We start from the raw sequence: 16,154 nt of genomic DNA, 5'->3' as shown, positions 1-16,154 counted from the left end.
TACTCATGTTTTCATTAAGGGAACTTAATCTTGCTCCACTAGAGGCTTTTGTGCCATTTATACCTTTCTGTGGTTTCTTTCTAATCACTTATGAAGTGCCTCTGAAATGACCACTGGAAGCTAGAACTGAGATGAAGCACATTAGTCTCTATTTGACTAGGTGAGAATTTTTTTTTTTTTGCTTTTATTATGGGCCTGAATTAGTGCACCAAAGATGTAAATGTTATACATTCAATGAAGAGAGAACAATGTTATTTATTAGAGATAAAGTCACAATGAAAGAAAGGTATTTTTTCCCCAGTGAAATACTACTCTTTTGCTCCTTAGTTCTAAATCAGTATCCACAACCCTGTGACTGCAAAGGAACTGAATTGGAATGTATAAATGCTGACTTAAGGGCTGTACCAGTGATTTCCAGCAATACGACATTACTGTGAGTAGAATTCACATCTTGATGATATTTGCCTGTACAGTCATATGGAAACCATGTGGTCTAATCTAACCTTCCCTTTTTCTGTTTTATGTTACTTGTATATTAGCAAAATAATAGAAGTTCCCTTTAAACTGCCAGCCATCAGAGAATTCCTCATGCTTCTTCTCCAGGGAAAACAGGTTTAAACACGGAGTGTTAGATTAGCCTGGATATCATTTAGCTCACAAAAGTCTGTGATCTGGAGTGTTTATTTCCAGTTACTTTCCGGCTTATTGTTTTTACTAAACTGCCAGTACTGGACAACTAAAATGAAAAAAAAAAAAAAAAAGGAAGAGCACTAACTTATTCTATCTCATTTTAAATGGTGGTAATTGTCCAAGATTGAAAAGATATAAAAGATCTATGAAGCTGGCTGGCTGTATCATCACTGTGCAAGTTTTCCTGTACTTGGCAAAAGGTTTTGAGAGCCTCAAGATCTCATTCATTGGAGTATGATTGAGTTGATTAGGATTTTCCATTGGTTTGTGTGGGGTTTTTTGTTTTGTTTTGTTTGTGGTATTTTGTTAAATTACCCAGACAGTAAAGATGTTAAATCACCACAGACATTCCAGTCTATGATACTAACCAGTCAAACTTGTCAAATGTTTGCAAACTGCTTTAATTTGGCCTTATGGACTTCTCATCTCACATGAGGAAGTTCTCAGTTACTACAGTCATTTTCAAATGTGTATTAAGTAGCATGGAGTAGCATTGAATATCCTGTTTCCAAGTATGCACTTTCTAGGGAAAACTTTGGTTGGTCATTAAACCCATAATGAAGTCCGCTTTACCTGTTATTTCAGGTCTCTTAAGAAAAACAAAATTCACAGTCTTCCAGATAAAGTTTTCACCAAATACACACAACTTAAACAGATGTAAGTAGCTATTAAGTATTTTTATGAAGAAAGCCTTATGAAAACAAAATCCTGTTTTATTTAAGATGCCTTTTATCTTTAAGTAAAATGAAATATAAACTTGTTAAACTTTATCATGAAATTTATTTTCCAAATGTAACTAAGATTAGGAAATTGAGCTTTGAAAACTAGCATATTATCTTTCCATTTCATAATTTAAAGTAGCTGAATTGGAGGCACCGAGTGGCTCAGTCGGTTAAGCATCCGCCTTTGGCTCAAATCATGAGCCCCACTTGGAGCCCCACATCAGGCTCCTGGCTCAGCTTCTCCCTCTCCCCCTTGCTCTTGCTCTCTCTCTCACTCTCTCTCTCTTTCAAATAAATAAATAAAATTTTAAAAAATTATTTAAACTAGCTGAATTGATTTTATTTAAATTATTTTTAGAGAACTAAATTGAAGTTGAGATCAGGCATCTCAATAAGAAAAAACATAGTTCCATGTTATTTTCCAAGATTATTTTGGAAAATGATCTTGTAGATTCAGAGGCACTAGATGAACTTTTTTAATTTAAAGAGGAATGTTAGTAAAGAATGATCAGATCATTTAAAACACATAATGATAGGATACAGACTATCTCCCAGGATAATAGGAACAAAATCATAATCTTAGTGAAATCAGTTATATTAGCATATTTGAGGAAAGAAAATATTAATAAATAGGGCATAGTAGGCAGTGAAGATATAGTAGTCAGTGAGAAACAAAGCACCAAGATGCTTCCAGTACCTTCCAAGAAAGAAAACCAGGATCTGGGAAATGTAATCCCCATAGACATCTCTACTGGGGACAACAGGGATGGATTGTTAATTTCCACCATAAACTTGCATGAACTATTTTTTTGATGGAGATTACCTTTGCTTTGATTCCCTGCTCACCAAACAACATTATGATGACTTCATTAACTTCCAAAATTATTCATACTGAGGTATTTGGTCAGTTATCTTGGATAGGGTATAAGAACATTCTTATTGGTGAAATTAGATACCTCCTCTTTAAATAAAGAAATTGAGAATATTCAACCTCTTGTGAATTTGGTTACTGTATGTCAGTTCCTCTGAGCCTAGTCACTCTGGGATATTGAAGAGATCAATTCTCTATACTTGCCAAGACAATCATTAGACTAGATTTAAAAATTAACAAGATAATGTTGTAAGGCCCCTTGGCAGTACAGTCATATTATTTTATCCTTCAGTCTTCAGCATAGAAAGTTTCTAGAAATGTAAAATATGTTAAAATGCAGAATGTAAAGCATATTAAAAGGAATAAAAATAACCTAATCTTTTGCTGATCTTGGACAGACATATTTGGTTTGAAATGCCATCTACAATTCTATGCTGTTTATGAATTTAGGTATAGATTTTCTCATACAAGAAAAGAAGTCACTGAAGGAAGTCCATTAGTGAAGTGGAATCTTATGTGAACATAGATAATCATGCCTTGGTTTGATGATAGCCTTTGTAAATATCATCTTATATTTCTGTAAATACCATCCTGGAGCACGTGATCACGTTGACATCGTCACAAGTCACTCTGCACTGACTCTGGGTTTCCAGATTCCTCTAGAGAGGAAATCCTAACTATATTGCTGTTAATCTTACTGGAAATTCTTAGAATCACCACATGTTCATTCTATGAATCAATATTGTGCTTGCACTGCCTGAATAATGCTCAAGAGAGGAAAAATAACACCAGTGGAAAGGAAAGGGGCTCATGTTGTAGAGTACCTGTTTCAATTCTATTATCTAGAGTCATTGAAACTTTATTAATTTTTTAATTAAATTTTATTATCATTTCTGGGGCAACTAAAGTCTGCAGTGGTTAAATGATTTAACTAAGATCTACAACCAAGAAGTGGAAGAGCCAGAATTAGAGCCCCTATCTTCTGATGCCCAATCTAGTGTTTATTTTATAATAATCCGGAACTAAAGATGGAAAGAAATCATTCTAGCATCAGACTAAATAGTGACCTATCCCATACAGAACTCCCTTTTCTACAATTTGTCCTCTAATTTGGGACAAGTTGACTGGGGAAGGCAGAGAGATCACCGGAAGATCAAGCAAAGAAGAGTTAAATTTCAACTACTCAGACCAAGTCTTTTTGTGGACCATTAATCTATGTCAATATTTATCTCTTGTAGTATCAGCTAGCCAACCTAAGGGAAGAATATGGGATCACTACTTTTGATAATTCAGGCCCCAATATTTCTTAGTGAAATAAAATAGGAACTAACCTTACTTGCCCAGAGCAGCTGGAAAATTCTTCAAGTAAATGTTCACTTCTACTTCATCTGAGAAAACCTAGATGCCACATCATCACCCAGCAGAGGCTCTCCCGATGCAAGCTGCTCTTTGATGCTTTCTAGGCAGGTTGATTCTCCTAGAGACCCAGAGAAAAGAGATAAGGAGATTCTCCTCAATAAACACTAAGTATCTATTATACGCAAAGTACAGCACAATTCCTTGAACACAATCAGTCCTCCACATAACTTTTGGATATTTAAAGCTGACTGTTTCACTCTTCATGTTCTGCAAGTCTCTTTGAGCAGAATTCTCCCCCAAAATGACTTGGTTTCATATCTGATCTTCATTCTGGTCACACTAATCTGTGCGTGTTCACCTACATTTGCCTTGCATGCAGTATCTAGAATAAATGTAATACTATTACTGTGACATGACCAGAGCAAGGCAGGAGAAAGCTAGCAATATTTCCTTTCTAAATTATATGCTCTAAGCTTATATTTGCTTTTCTGGTGGCTACTTAGTGATCATACCTCTAAAATTCCCAATCCCGTGCCATAGGCATGTCTGTTAAGTGATAGCTATTCAATCCTGCATTTGTGCACTTGGCATTTGAGAGCTCATTGTGGGTTGATAAATTTTTCCCTATTCAGTTTCATCCTGTTAGAATAAGATTTTCTTATCAGACTGTGAAGAACTTTTTGGAAAATTCAACATATTCACTATTCCTCCCAACAGTCTGTCATCTGAAAGTTAGATGAACCGCCTTTACCCAAATTATGAAGTAAAATGTTGAAGAAGACAGTGACAAATACTCTTTCCTAAGCCCTTCATCTCCATCCTTCAAATAATGTGCATTGTTCTTTATTTTGTCCATTAAAACATCATAAAACCATTTGATCAATGCCTGGTAGATGTAAAAGCAATGTCAGCCACAGGTTTGTGTTGGACTGATCAGTTTTTCAAAGAGGAAAATCAAGCTGGTCTGACACACCCTGATTCTCATGTAGCACCCAGTTCACTTTGAGGTATTAACAGCTAGTATCCTAAATAGCATGTTCTGTGATCTTGCCTAGAACCAACATCAAGCTTATCCTTCTATGCGCTGAGATATAGCGTAAGAGAGCACTGAATCTAACTTTGACTGAGTCTGTGGTCTACAAAGCTTGAAATATTCAGTGACCTGAGGTCATTTAGGTATCCTGAAAAATGAATTCATAAATCAAAATGAAATTTTAGTTGCCAGATGAATAAATATTGTTCAACTTATCTGAATGCTTTTACTCTTGACCAGATTACTCATTTTAATAATCTTTTAAAATGTCAAGACTTTCTAACATTGGGGGAAGAAATTTAAGATGAACTTTCAGAGAAATAAAATATAATTTAGAACACTGACTAAAATACTTTATCACCACTACAATGAAAATCAACAGCAATTCCCCTCCCCATTGTAACATAAACCTTATATAAATTAGAAATTCCTCCTTAAACATGGCTTTTGTTCAAGGCAATCATTGGCAACAAAATGTAGCTCAAGGAGTTGCCTGGCTCATGAATACAAAATGTTGCATAAAAAAATAGCCTATAAACATGCATATCATTAAAGCATTTATTTGCTTTAGTTTCAGGTACATAAATTCCTGGCGTTTCTGCTTGAAAAGTCCTGACAGCTGAAACAGCAGGAATTCATGAACCAGTAAGTTATTCTTAGAAAAGCCATTCAACATAAAGTATATTAAACGGGCTCATAGCTCAGCTCTGTATGAAAAGAGGACACCACTTGCCAAATTGTCATGTTTCCAGATTTCCCCCCAATATTCACCAAGTTTCTATTCTGTAAAGAAGAAAGCAGATACCTCAAGATCAAGCCTAAGCTTGATCTAACTAGCCTAAGTCTGAAACAGAGGCCTTGGGACTCCAGTTCTCTGTAGGGTGCCAGGAAGCTGAAGCCAAATCAGAAGACTAGAGGCTCTTCATTATTTAAGGAGTTGGAGTCTTAACTTGTGTCAGGGAAGGCAAATAAGCTATACATGTCCAGTGAGTCATACAGATAGAAAGCACAAAGTCAAATTCACAATCTATGACTACCTATCTCTTCAAGATTGACAATGTGTACGTAAAATGTATATTGCATTTTTGAATTCATTATCGTGAATAAAATATAAATAGCACAAGTTAGGTAGTAAATCTTGTATTTAAGAGGAACTTCAATATATCTATATTCTTTTCTATTTTCATTTACTATTGTAACATAATTCACCATATCAGTTTTCATTACATCACTCAAGGGCTCTGAAATGCTAAAAGATATTATCTATATAGATATTGATCTATATGGATTCATTCTATTCATAGCAGAACTTTAAAACCCGAAGCACAATTTATGCTGCAGTGGGAAGCATCTCCTCACAGACATGGTGCAGGAGGCAGAAGGGTTGGAAAGGCATGAGGTCTCAGCGGGTTTCAAGTCTACTTTGTAGGGTTGAAATTGATGCTTTGTGTATCTATGAAGACAATGCATGTGCTCTGTCATACCAACATTTTCCACTTGGTGGTACACAGAGAAAATGACAATATTTGTTTAACACTTAGGGTAATAGATGGATTAGCAGATAAACTGGGAGCTGATCTCGGCTTTGCCTAGCTACCTGAATGACTAAGGCCTTCAATATGCACACCTATAATGCCTTCAGGACTCAAAGCTGGGAAGCTTTGCTAGGGAATAGTTATGGTATAATAAAATTCAGAGTACAGTCAGACGCCAAAGGAGCACATGTTCTAGGAATAGTTTCCCAGTGAAGTATCATAACATTAAGAAAGTGTTGTGTAAGATTTTAGGAACCACATCAAATAAAAATAAGAGCTAGGGAAGTCATTCAAAAGACTATGTAGTCATTAATTACTATTATTTTAGCAAACATTTCCTGTTCCTAAATACCTTTAGATAATATGAATTCAAGGCTAACCTCCCATTGTATAATAAGCACAGGAAATGGAAATTATTTTCTTAGTTACTCCCAACAGTGCTGTTATTGAATAATACTATATTGCTAAATTGCTTCAGTTAAGTAAATCAAGAGCTGTGTGTTGAAGTTAATTTACTAGCCCAGGTCAACTACTTATGCCATTTGTGACCTTGAGCACCTTGCTAACTCCCTTTGTACTTCTCACTCTGCATTTCAAAATAGAAAAGAATAAGACTTGCCCTCTCCTTTTTCAATGGGAATAGAATGAAGAGAAATGGGGAATTAAAGTTGGAACTCTGTGCTGAAAGAATAAAGCTCAACAGTGAGAGACTGGCTAGTCTCCCATAGGGAGCATCTCCTGCAAGTCAGAATAAGAAAACTGCAAAACAAGACCACTTCCCTCCTCAAACTCATCACACATGAGCTCAGTGGTGCACACCGGAGATGCCCGAATCTCACTGCATACGTGCTAGTGGGACAGAAGTACTGGTTAGGTTCACAGCCATCTGTCATGGGCAATGCCTCTACTGCCCAACATAAGAATAAGACTTGGGACTTTACAAGTCAGTTTTACAAACTCTCTTTAGATGAAGAAAGTGGAGACCACATTCAACGACTTGATAAAATACCTAAACCATAATCACATGACTCTTCTATCTTATTCCTACCAGATTTCTTCAGCATAATTGTATTACACACATATCCAGGAAAGCATTTTTTGGATTACATAATCTGCAAATATTGTGAGTAACTTCTTTATGATTATGAGTACAATTTTAAGTACAGATTAAAAGGGTAGAATGGTCCTTTTTGAGGGCTAGACTTGGCTATAGTGAAATGGGAGGAATTGGTTATCACGAAATACTTAGTTATTATGCTAAAAGAATTATTAAAAGATTTCTAGTTTTACCAGAAGACAGTTATAAAGTTTCTCTTAAACACTGTCTCCTCAAGTTTGGATCACTTCCACAATATTTTAGCTTTTTTTTTTTCTAACCCTTGCTAACTTACCTGTATATTTTCTTTAAATGCTAGTCTCCTAAGGATCTGACCAAAAAAGACAAAAGCAAAACCAAAACAAAACAAGAAACAAACAAACAAAGAAACAAACAAACCTACCCTTACACTCTTAACAAAATATAACCTTCTAACACATTACTTTTGGCCATTTTACTGGTCCTGGTACTGTTGTTGCACACATTAGGCTTGTGGTTAACTGTATCTTCTGGTTGTTCTTTGATCTCTCCCCATCTTCTTATCCAGCTGGGTGCTTTCAGAAACAGATGTCCATACTCCATAATCATCAGCAGCTCATATTCTAATTATATGTGACTAAAATGGAGTATTGAGTTTGCCTAATTGACTTGTTCATGCTATTTATAGATATCTCAGTCACAACTGCATTACAACTCTCAGACCCGGAGTATTCAAAGACTTACATCAGCTAACTTGGCTGTAAGTATTCTAGCTTTTCCTTTCCCCACAAAAGATCAGTCTTTATGATATACATCAATGCTTATAGTTTCCATCTATTTATGTATCTTGTTTATTATATTAATTTTTCTGTCACATAATCTGGAGCATTTTAACCAAGCAATTCAGATAATGGTATGCCAAATGGTAGTTGTGTTCAAAGAAATCGGTGCCATGCTTTCTCAGGTAGTTTTCGGAGTCCATCCAGTGGACTTGCATATTTTGGGATGTTTAGCAGCATCTGTGGTCTCTACCCCACTAGATGCTGGTAGTATTGGTTCTCAGAGTTGTGACAACCAAAAATGTCTTGAAACATTCCCAGATGTTCCCTGGGGAAAAGCTGTTCTCCGTTAAAAACCACTGTCCTAGAAAGTAAGTTAAGGATTTTTTTTATTTCCAGAATATTCATTAAAAAGTCTGAAAATATGGTAGCTTGTGGTGTTTCATCACTGTCCAGGCTGAGCTACCATCTCCATACTGAGGGGTCTCACATCAGATATCTGTGTTTTCATCAGAAAAATTAACATTGGGCAGTTAGGAGGCTCTATATGTCAGTTTCCCCATTTTCTGTAGATTGGCCTGGCCTCATGGAAAAAGCCAGAACTTTTACTTCATCTAGATCCTGTGTATGCCGTGATCCTATGCTTAATATTTCAGGAAACTTTCTTAATCTTCCTAAGCTGCTTTTTTTCTCATCAGTAAACTACAATCATGGGTCCTTTATAAGAGCACTATTGATAGAATTATATAAACTGCCACATGTAGAGCACCTGGCCTATAATGGGCACTCAATATCACTCCCTTCTTCAAATCTTACCCTCAGGGACCTCTGAGAGTAAGAGGAAATGGCACCTGGCTTCAAAGGCACAAGAAAACAGAAGGCATATTTCCCTTTAGTCTATTTCTTTCTAGGAAAATACCATATATAATTAGAAACATGACTTGAATATATGAATATTTTCATTCATTCACCCTCAAAGCTTCTAATGAGTTTGTACAGACCTTATTAAATGCATCATTTAAGCAACATAAGAACAAAGAACCATTTGTGATTTCCTAAGTTTTTCATCATCCACTCTTCATTCAATCAGTAGGTCAAAGCATTCACTGAGCCCTATTCAGCCAACTAATAATTCAGCTTGTGCTGGATCCAAGTACCCAGAGGTGAATGGTGTGACTTGGGTCCTTAAGTCCAGCAGGAGGTGGATTCAGGCAGAGATAACAATGAGGACAGACCTCATAAGGGCTGAGAAAGGGGTGTTGGGAATGTGGAGAAAAGAGCCAGGGTGAAGGAAAGGCTGCCAGGGAAGAGGATGGGGGCCAAGTGTGGATGGGCAGGAAGGAGAATAGCAGTGTTGGGAGAGACAGGATTGTCATGGGCCTCTTACTGTTTCTTGGTTTTATTTCACAAATGTCTCTAACATTGGAAATGTTTGCGATATGGTTTTTTCAGAATTCTAGATGACAATCCAATAACCAGAATTTCACAGCAGTTGTTTACTGGATTAAAGTCCTTGTTTTTCCTGTAAGTGTTCATCTACCTTTCAATACATCTGTCTATAAATTGCAATGACATCTAACACCAGATTACAAGAAGAGCTTTAAAAAAACTCCAGCCTGCCAACACATTTATTAGTCAAAATCTTTCCTCTATATCCAGCCACAGTTACTGTTGTGACTTCCTGGCCACAACTCATGGTGTATGTTAAGCCTACTGATTGATTGCATTTTGATCTCCTTTAATTTCCTTTAATCCTAAGGCATGTTTTACTTTCAGTGGTTAACCAAAGATAGTATTCATTTTTATCTCCTAACTACATTTAAATCTGTCAGAAGCTCCCGGGAGTTCAGCTCCAAATACATTTTTAACAGAGGGAAATGTGCCTTTGCCTAGTGAGAGTCACTAAAAATTCTAAAATCTTTGTCCTACCGACAGAGCTGTTCTCATAATTACATTCTCGCTGTTTATTAATACACTGGAATGATTTATCAGCAGGGGATTATTATGTTTCTTTATAGGTGATCATATAGCATCATTATTTTTCCATTTGTCAAAAGGGACCACAATATCATAAATTAATCGTACAGCTTAACATGCTGATGGGTTGTTTCCTTTCCCCCGGTGCCCCTTGCTATCACTTCTTAGATTTAATGCAGTTTCCGATGCGGCCCTTTAATACTGGAAATGATTAATGTTTCTCTTAAGAAAAAACTTTGGATGTAGGATTCTAGAAATGATTGCAAATTTGAAGTTTACAAGGAAAATTACCATGAACTTCAAAATTATTGCTCAATAAATACTTTTGTTTCATCTCATAAAATTAAACTGTATAATATTTATTCCCAGGTTGTATATCGTACTTTTGTGTTCATAGTTTCCTTGACATCTGCTCCCTTATCCATGCCGTACACATAGCTAGAGACCATTTTGAAGAGGTAGTTATGTCTATATTCTTCACCGTGCTGTGTTGATTTTAGCATGCAAGTTTCCAAATTGTGGAAATAGTAAAAATGCTGTTCTTAAAGTGGCATCTCATTTTGTTTCTAATTAACATCTTCTTTGTGTAAAGGTCTATGGTTAATAACTACTTAGAAGCTCTTCCCAAACAGATGTGTGCCCAAATGCCTCAACTCAACTGGATGTGAGTATGCATTTAGGAGCTCATTTGTTCTTCATCCAGATGGAGGAAGCTAGACCTGAAGTTAATTCATGATTACATATAAAGCCCATTGGCGATCTTCTTTCCAAAGCCCAAATCCAATTATTTTCTTTCCTGGTTGAAAAGAGAATTCCCATGGATTTGCAGTTCAGATTCACACTTGCCCCTTGATCACCTGAGTTCCACCACTTTCTATTTCTTCCTCGATCTAGTCTACTATCCTCCTCCACACATGCTTTCCTTCCAGATGCTCTAAACTGCTGTAATCAATTCCCTGGGCACATATTATTCTTTTGATTTGAAAAGTTTCTCTCCCTTATTCTTTTGGTTAGCTCCACCATTTCGTTCAAAAGTCAACCTAAACATCCCCTCTAGAAAGCCATCCCTGACATGCCAGCTTATTTCATTGACAGCCTCTGTGCCTCCTTTACACTAGGGACAGACTTTCACCATGCCACCTGGCCCCTACTCTGCACACCTGTCTTGGTATCACTATCATAGAACTGTGGGCTTATTTATGTGTCCCCTACCATTCTGTAAATTCTATAAGAGCAGAAACCCACCTTGGGATTTATATCTTAGCATTTGTGCAGTGACCAGTACATAACTGCTCAACAAACCCTTGTTAAATGAATGTTCTACACCATTTCCACTCCTTGTTAGCTCTTAACCAACACTTGTTTAAAACATGTAGTTAATTTGTTTCATGGCTTCGCTACCACTACTCACCATCCCCTGCCACCTTCACCTTCATGGTCTCTCGAGACAGAGAGTATTGTCACATGCAGTGAGCTCTTGCCCTGTAAAATGCTGATGGTACTGTCCCCTAAAAGCCTTCTCATTGTCATGTTAGGGGACTCAATACTCATAAGATGATAAAATTTTATTACCTCAGCTTTTAATCCTTTCTGAGCTAGTCTTACAATTACTTGCTACAAGTACTAGATGCCCTTGTGTTTGTTTACTGACATTTATTTATCTATCTATTTATTTATTTATTTAGTATTTATTTATATACCTGTTACGAAAAGACTTTTGATGCAATAATGGTCTCATGTAAATGTGTCACTACTAAAAGGGAAATAAATAATGATCTGAAAAACATGAGAATAAAATTTGTCAAGAACAGGTGAAAAAAAACAACTTAGAGAACACATGAGCACATCCTCACAATGGGAAGCAAATAGGAAAGAATGAAGGTAGCAGAAAAAGGGCAGGGCCCCCGTCCTGCCCCCCCAAAATGGACATCAGCAGCCAGGAGGAGATCAGGAACCAGCATCAGAGTCCTGGGTTCTGGCATATTCATGGTCACTTGAGGCTTCCTCAAACAATAGGGAAAAATGTAGACACTCAATGAAAATATATCATTAGTGAGAATGAAAAAGGGCGTTTAAACCAAGAGGACAGAGAACTGAGAGGTCAGACCCCAAAAAACCCTTAAAGGCAGAAAACACTGTGCCCTGGCCAGGCTTCTCCTCCCTCACTTGCCATCAGTAAGGCTATACTCTCAACTCCTTACTGTTATTTTGTGAAACGTAAAAACATTTCTTCCCATTCCATTTAACAATATTTAGGCTTTTAAGAGTGTACAGTGTTTATTATCTTAATCACAATATTTTAAGGCTGAAAAAATATCAAATTCCTACAAGACCACTTGGATGGCTACAAAGTAAGATTTAAAAGGAAATGACAAAAGGATTGGTGATTTTAGTGTTAATGTGCAAAATGTTCAGAGGCAGCAAAATAGCTATTGTCTTATATGGGGAAGATTGTAGGAAGCAGACTATAAAAAGAAGTTAGGAGTCTTGGCAGGAAAGTCACCTCTTTCTCATTTCTTGGAGCTGCTGGAAGTGGTAATATCAGAGGGCTCCTGAGAGGGGTTCCCTGATTGGGTGGGATGCCAGTCTGAATGTCATAATTCCGCCAGTGTTTCTCCGGTGTCAGCACACATCACAAACAACATGAAGACTCTCTAAGACCTCAGTCCCTCTTACCATGACGTGAATGGAGCTAGAGAATATCACACTAAATAAAATAAATCAGCCAGAGAGGGACAAATACCATATGATCTCACTCATATGTAGAATTTAAGAAACAAAACAAATGAGCAAATGAAAAAAAGAGAGACAGAGAGATAAGCCAAGAAACAGACTCTTAACTATAGAGAACAAACTGATGGTTACCAGAGGAGAGCTAGGTGGGTGGATGGGTGAAATAGATGATGAGGATTAAGGAGGGTGCTTGTGATGAGCACCAGGTGTTGTATGAAAGTGTTGGCTCACTATATTGCACACCTGAAACTAATATAACACTGTATGTTAACTATACTAGAATTTTTTTAAAAAGACCACAGTCGGGATCCCTGGGTGGCGCAGCGGTTTAGCGCCTGCCTTTGGCCCAGGGCGCAATCCTGGAGACCCAGGATCAAATCCCACGTCGGGCTCCCGGTGCATGGAGCCTGCTTCTCTCTCTGCCTCTCTCTCTCTCTCTCTCTCTCTGTGTGTGACTATCATAAATAAATAAAAATTTAAAAAAAAAAAAAAAGACCACAGTCCTAGAGTAGGACTGTGGTGGAACCTGAGAATCTGCATGTCTACGAAGTTCCAAGGTGATGCTGAGGGCTGTCCCAGCCACACTGGAGCAGCGCTACACTCAGCAGCAGCATCTCAGAGGCATGGTAGAAAGATTGGTCATTTCATTTCTGGGTTTCGGCATCAAAACAAACAAACAAACAGCAGTATTTTGCTGTCGCTTTCCATCATGCAGATGGATACATATCCTGACTCTGGCATTCAGTATCTGAAAAATAATTTCGCCTGAGTTTTTCCTTCAGCAAAATAGAGATGAAAATATCTACCTGATGTCAGCGGAACATAAGAATATAAGGATCTATGATGCCATGGTTTAGTGTCTAGGCTTTAGATACAAACAAATCTGGGTTAGAAGGTCAATTCACCATTTACCAGCTGCGTGACCATAAATTAAGTGAATTCCCAAGAGCCTCACATTCCTCATATGTTAAATGGTGGGGTGGGGAGGGGATAATACCAACTTTGCAGGAGTGCTGTTATGCACTCAGAACAGTACCTGACACCATAAAAGTTTGATAAATGGTAGTTACCACTATTACGGTGGCAATAGAATCATAATTAGTAGCATGGCATCTAGCACAGAGAGACACTCACGAAATGTTGGTCTGCCCTGTCCCTCAATTTTATTAAGTTCTAACATTAATTGGAAGGAGGAAAGAAGCATAGCATTAATTATATTACTAACTGTGATTATTAGGAAGAAAGCATAAAAGTTGAAATGAGTTAAAAACTAAAATTCAGAAATGTTTTATCAACAAAAAGTGACCATAGACATGCAATTTGTGCAAAGACATTGAAAGTATTTTTCCTCCTGCCTTTTAGGGATTTGGAAGGCAATGGAATAAAATATCTTACGAATTCCTCCTTTCTGTCATGCAATTCACTCACAGTGCTGTAAGTATACAATGGGAATCGGTAAACGAAGGGAAACCAATAGATTTGGAAGTCAAAAGAAAACACTGATAAGGAATTTTAAAGTAGTGTTTCATTTACAGCCTCGATCTGAAACTGCAGTCCTAGGAAATGCACACATGAATTTATTGATTTTGATGGTGGGACCCAGCCTTCAATTTAGCTGCCCAGCATTTAGGTCTCCAGCTCTCTCCTTGCTGAGGGCAATCATTACTTCCATGCATCCTTTCTGCTGAGCTGGTATCTAACCCAGTGATCACCAAGGAAATGAGATAATGTGTGTGAAAATGGTTAGCTATACAACAATTAGTTGTTACTGCCTGACGGTTATCCCTTGATGTCCCTCTCTCTCTCTCTGGAGAAAAAAATAATAATTTTATTCATAAGGGAAGGATATCCAATACATTCTGATTTGCCAAAGATTCTGACTGCTGATTCTGATTGCTGATTATGTTAAGGGAGATAGGGTATGCACATGGATTGGCTATGGCACATTTGCGCTAGTAAAAACACAAGAATTTTCCTTTGGTTTTAACCATAGTTTTCCACATATAGTAAGCAGTTAGTAATGTTTGATGATTGCACACATGGTTGGAAAAGAAAAATTGGAGTATATTCATTTGTAGTAGCCTAACCACTGTTTTTCAACAATCTAAGAGATAAGGTTATTACCAGGCTACATATTTATCAATCAGATTGCAGACTACCATATTTAATGAGAAAAGAGGGACTATCCTATTCAGGATATGCAATGAGTTTATTCCTTTTCTCATGGATAATGAGAGAGAATACTGGTAAACTAAACAAATTCCATTGACATCTATTTTATAGCCCATGTAGCTCTTGAATCACTGTCACACTCATGATTGATTCAATTTAACACCTCAGTAAGACAGTTAGCTGCAAACCCCTCTTTTTACTGTATGTCTTGGAGAATTCCATTTCTAGACAAAGGAAATGTAAAACCATTGTCTTCCTGTCCCACTCTCCACCACCAAATTTAAAATCCATTTGCAGCCCGGGTACCCTATGGGGTTGCTTCAAACTTTGTTCTTTCTGGCCTTTTCCTAAGGAATGTGCCTTACACAAGTATCATCTCAAAGTCTACTCTAATTAATTAATGGGATCCAAATTTGACATTACATTTGTGTATATTGGGAAATGAACATTTTCTGAAATAATCAGAGTCCAAACAAAATGCAGATTCATAGATCACACTCAGCACCTCAAATTACCTATGGCAGCATTTCTTGGAGAGAATCCATGGATTTCCTTGGTGAGAAACTCCTGCCTTACATTCCACACCAGAACACGCTTCACTTTGGATTTCAAAGGAGATCTTATGGAATTACCCGGATCAGTGGCATCTCCCAATGAGAACTGGTTCTTACAGCAGACACAAACCAACAGTGCTGACTCTCACCATGTCTTACAGGTTTCTGCCTAGAAATCAAATTGATTTTGTTCCAGAGAAGACATTTTCTTCATTAAAAAATTTAGGAGAACTGTAAGTAGCATTGTCTACTAGGAAAATAGGATTACTTCTTCCGAGATTATAAATTTAGGTGACTAGGGAGGCTGCTTTTTCACCAGTGGCAATCAAATTCTGCAGACTCCTGGATATTCCAAATCAATTAAGAAAACCAACATTATCCTAAAGTCAAAAGCAAATTAAAATCAAGCAGTGGGCTTAATATGGATTTAGCCTACTCTAATTTTCTTTGCCTATTTTCTTTGGGTGATTTCATATGTGCATGTGTGTGTTTTGGAGCAGATGAGTTTTCCAGAGCTCCTTAAACTCAAGGATCATTATCTCTAATGGCTGGAGTATAGTTAATTTTCAATAAATGCTTGCTAAATAAATGACTGACTGAAATCATATTAATCGTGACTGAACAAAGGAACAAAGATGCTTTTTATCCCTTGAG

At 37.1% G+C, this 16,154-nt stretch overlaps 1 protein-coding gene across 1 annotated transcript in view; it reads left to right on the top strand.

The window, feature by feature from the left end:
- Nucleotides 1-16,154, top strand: part of RXFP2 (relaxin family peptide receptor 2) — a 50,428-nt gene that overhangs the window by 10,620 nt on the left and 23,654 nt on the right. The window contains exons 4-11 of the mRNA XM_072797117.1: nt 328-433; nt 1,276-1,347; nt 7,262-7,333; nt 7,974-8,045; nt 9,517-9,588; nt 10,634-10,705; nt 14,137-14,208; nt 15,662-15,733. Coding sequence (XP_072653218.1) covers nt 328-433; nt 1,276-1,347; nt 7,262-7,333; nt 7,974-8,045; nt 9,517-9,588; nt 10,634-10,705; nt 14,137-14,208; nt 15,662-15,733 — 610 coding nt within the window. The remainder of the gene's footprint in view (nt 1-327; nt 434-1,275; nt 1,348-7,261; nt 7,334-7,973; nt 8,046-9,516; nt 9,589-10,633; nt 10,706-14,136; nt 14,209-15,661; nt 15,734-16,154) is intronic.

Source organism: Canis lupus, chromosome 24 (assembly GCF_048164855.1).
Source record: "Canis lupus baileyi chromosome 24, mCanLup2.hap1, whole genome shotgun sequence".
Lineage (NCBI taxonomy): Eukaryota > Metazoa > Chordata > Mammalia > Carnivora > Canidae > Canis > Canis lupus.
This window is presented reverse-complemented; position numbering and strand designations above follow the sequence as displayed.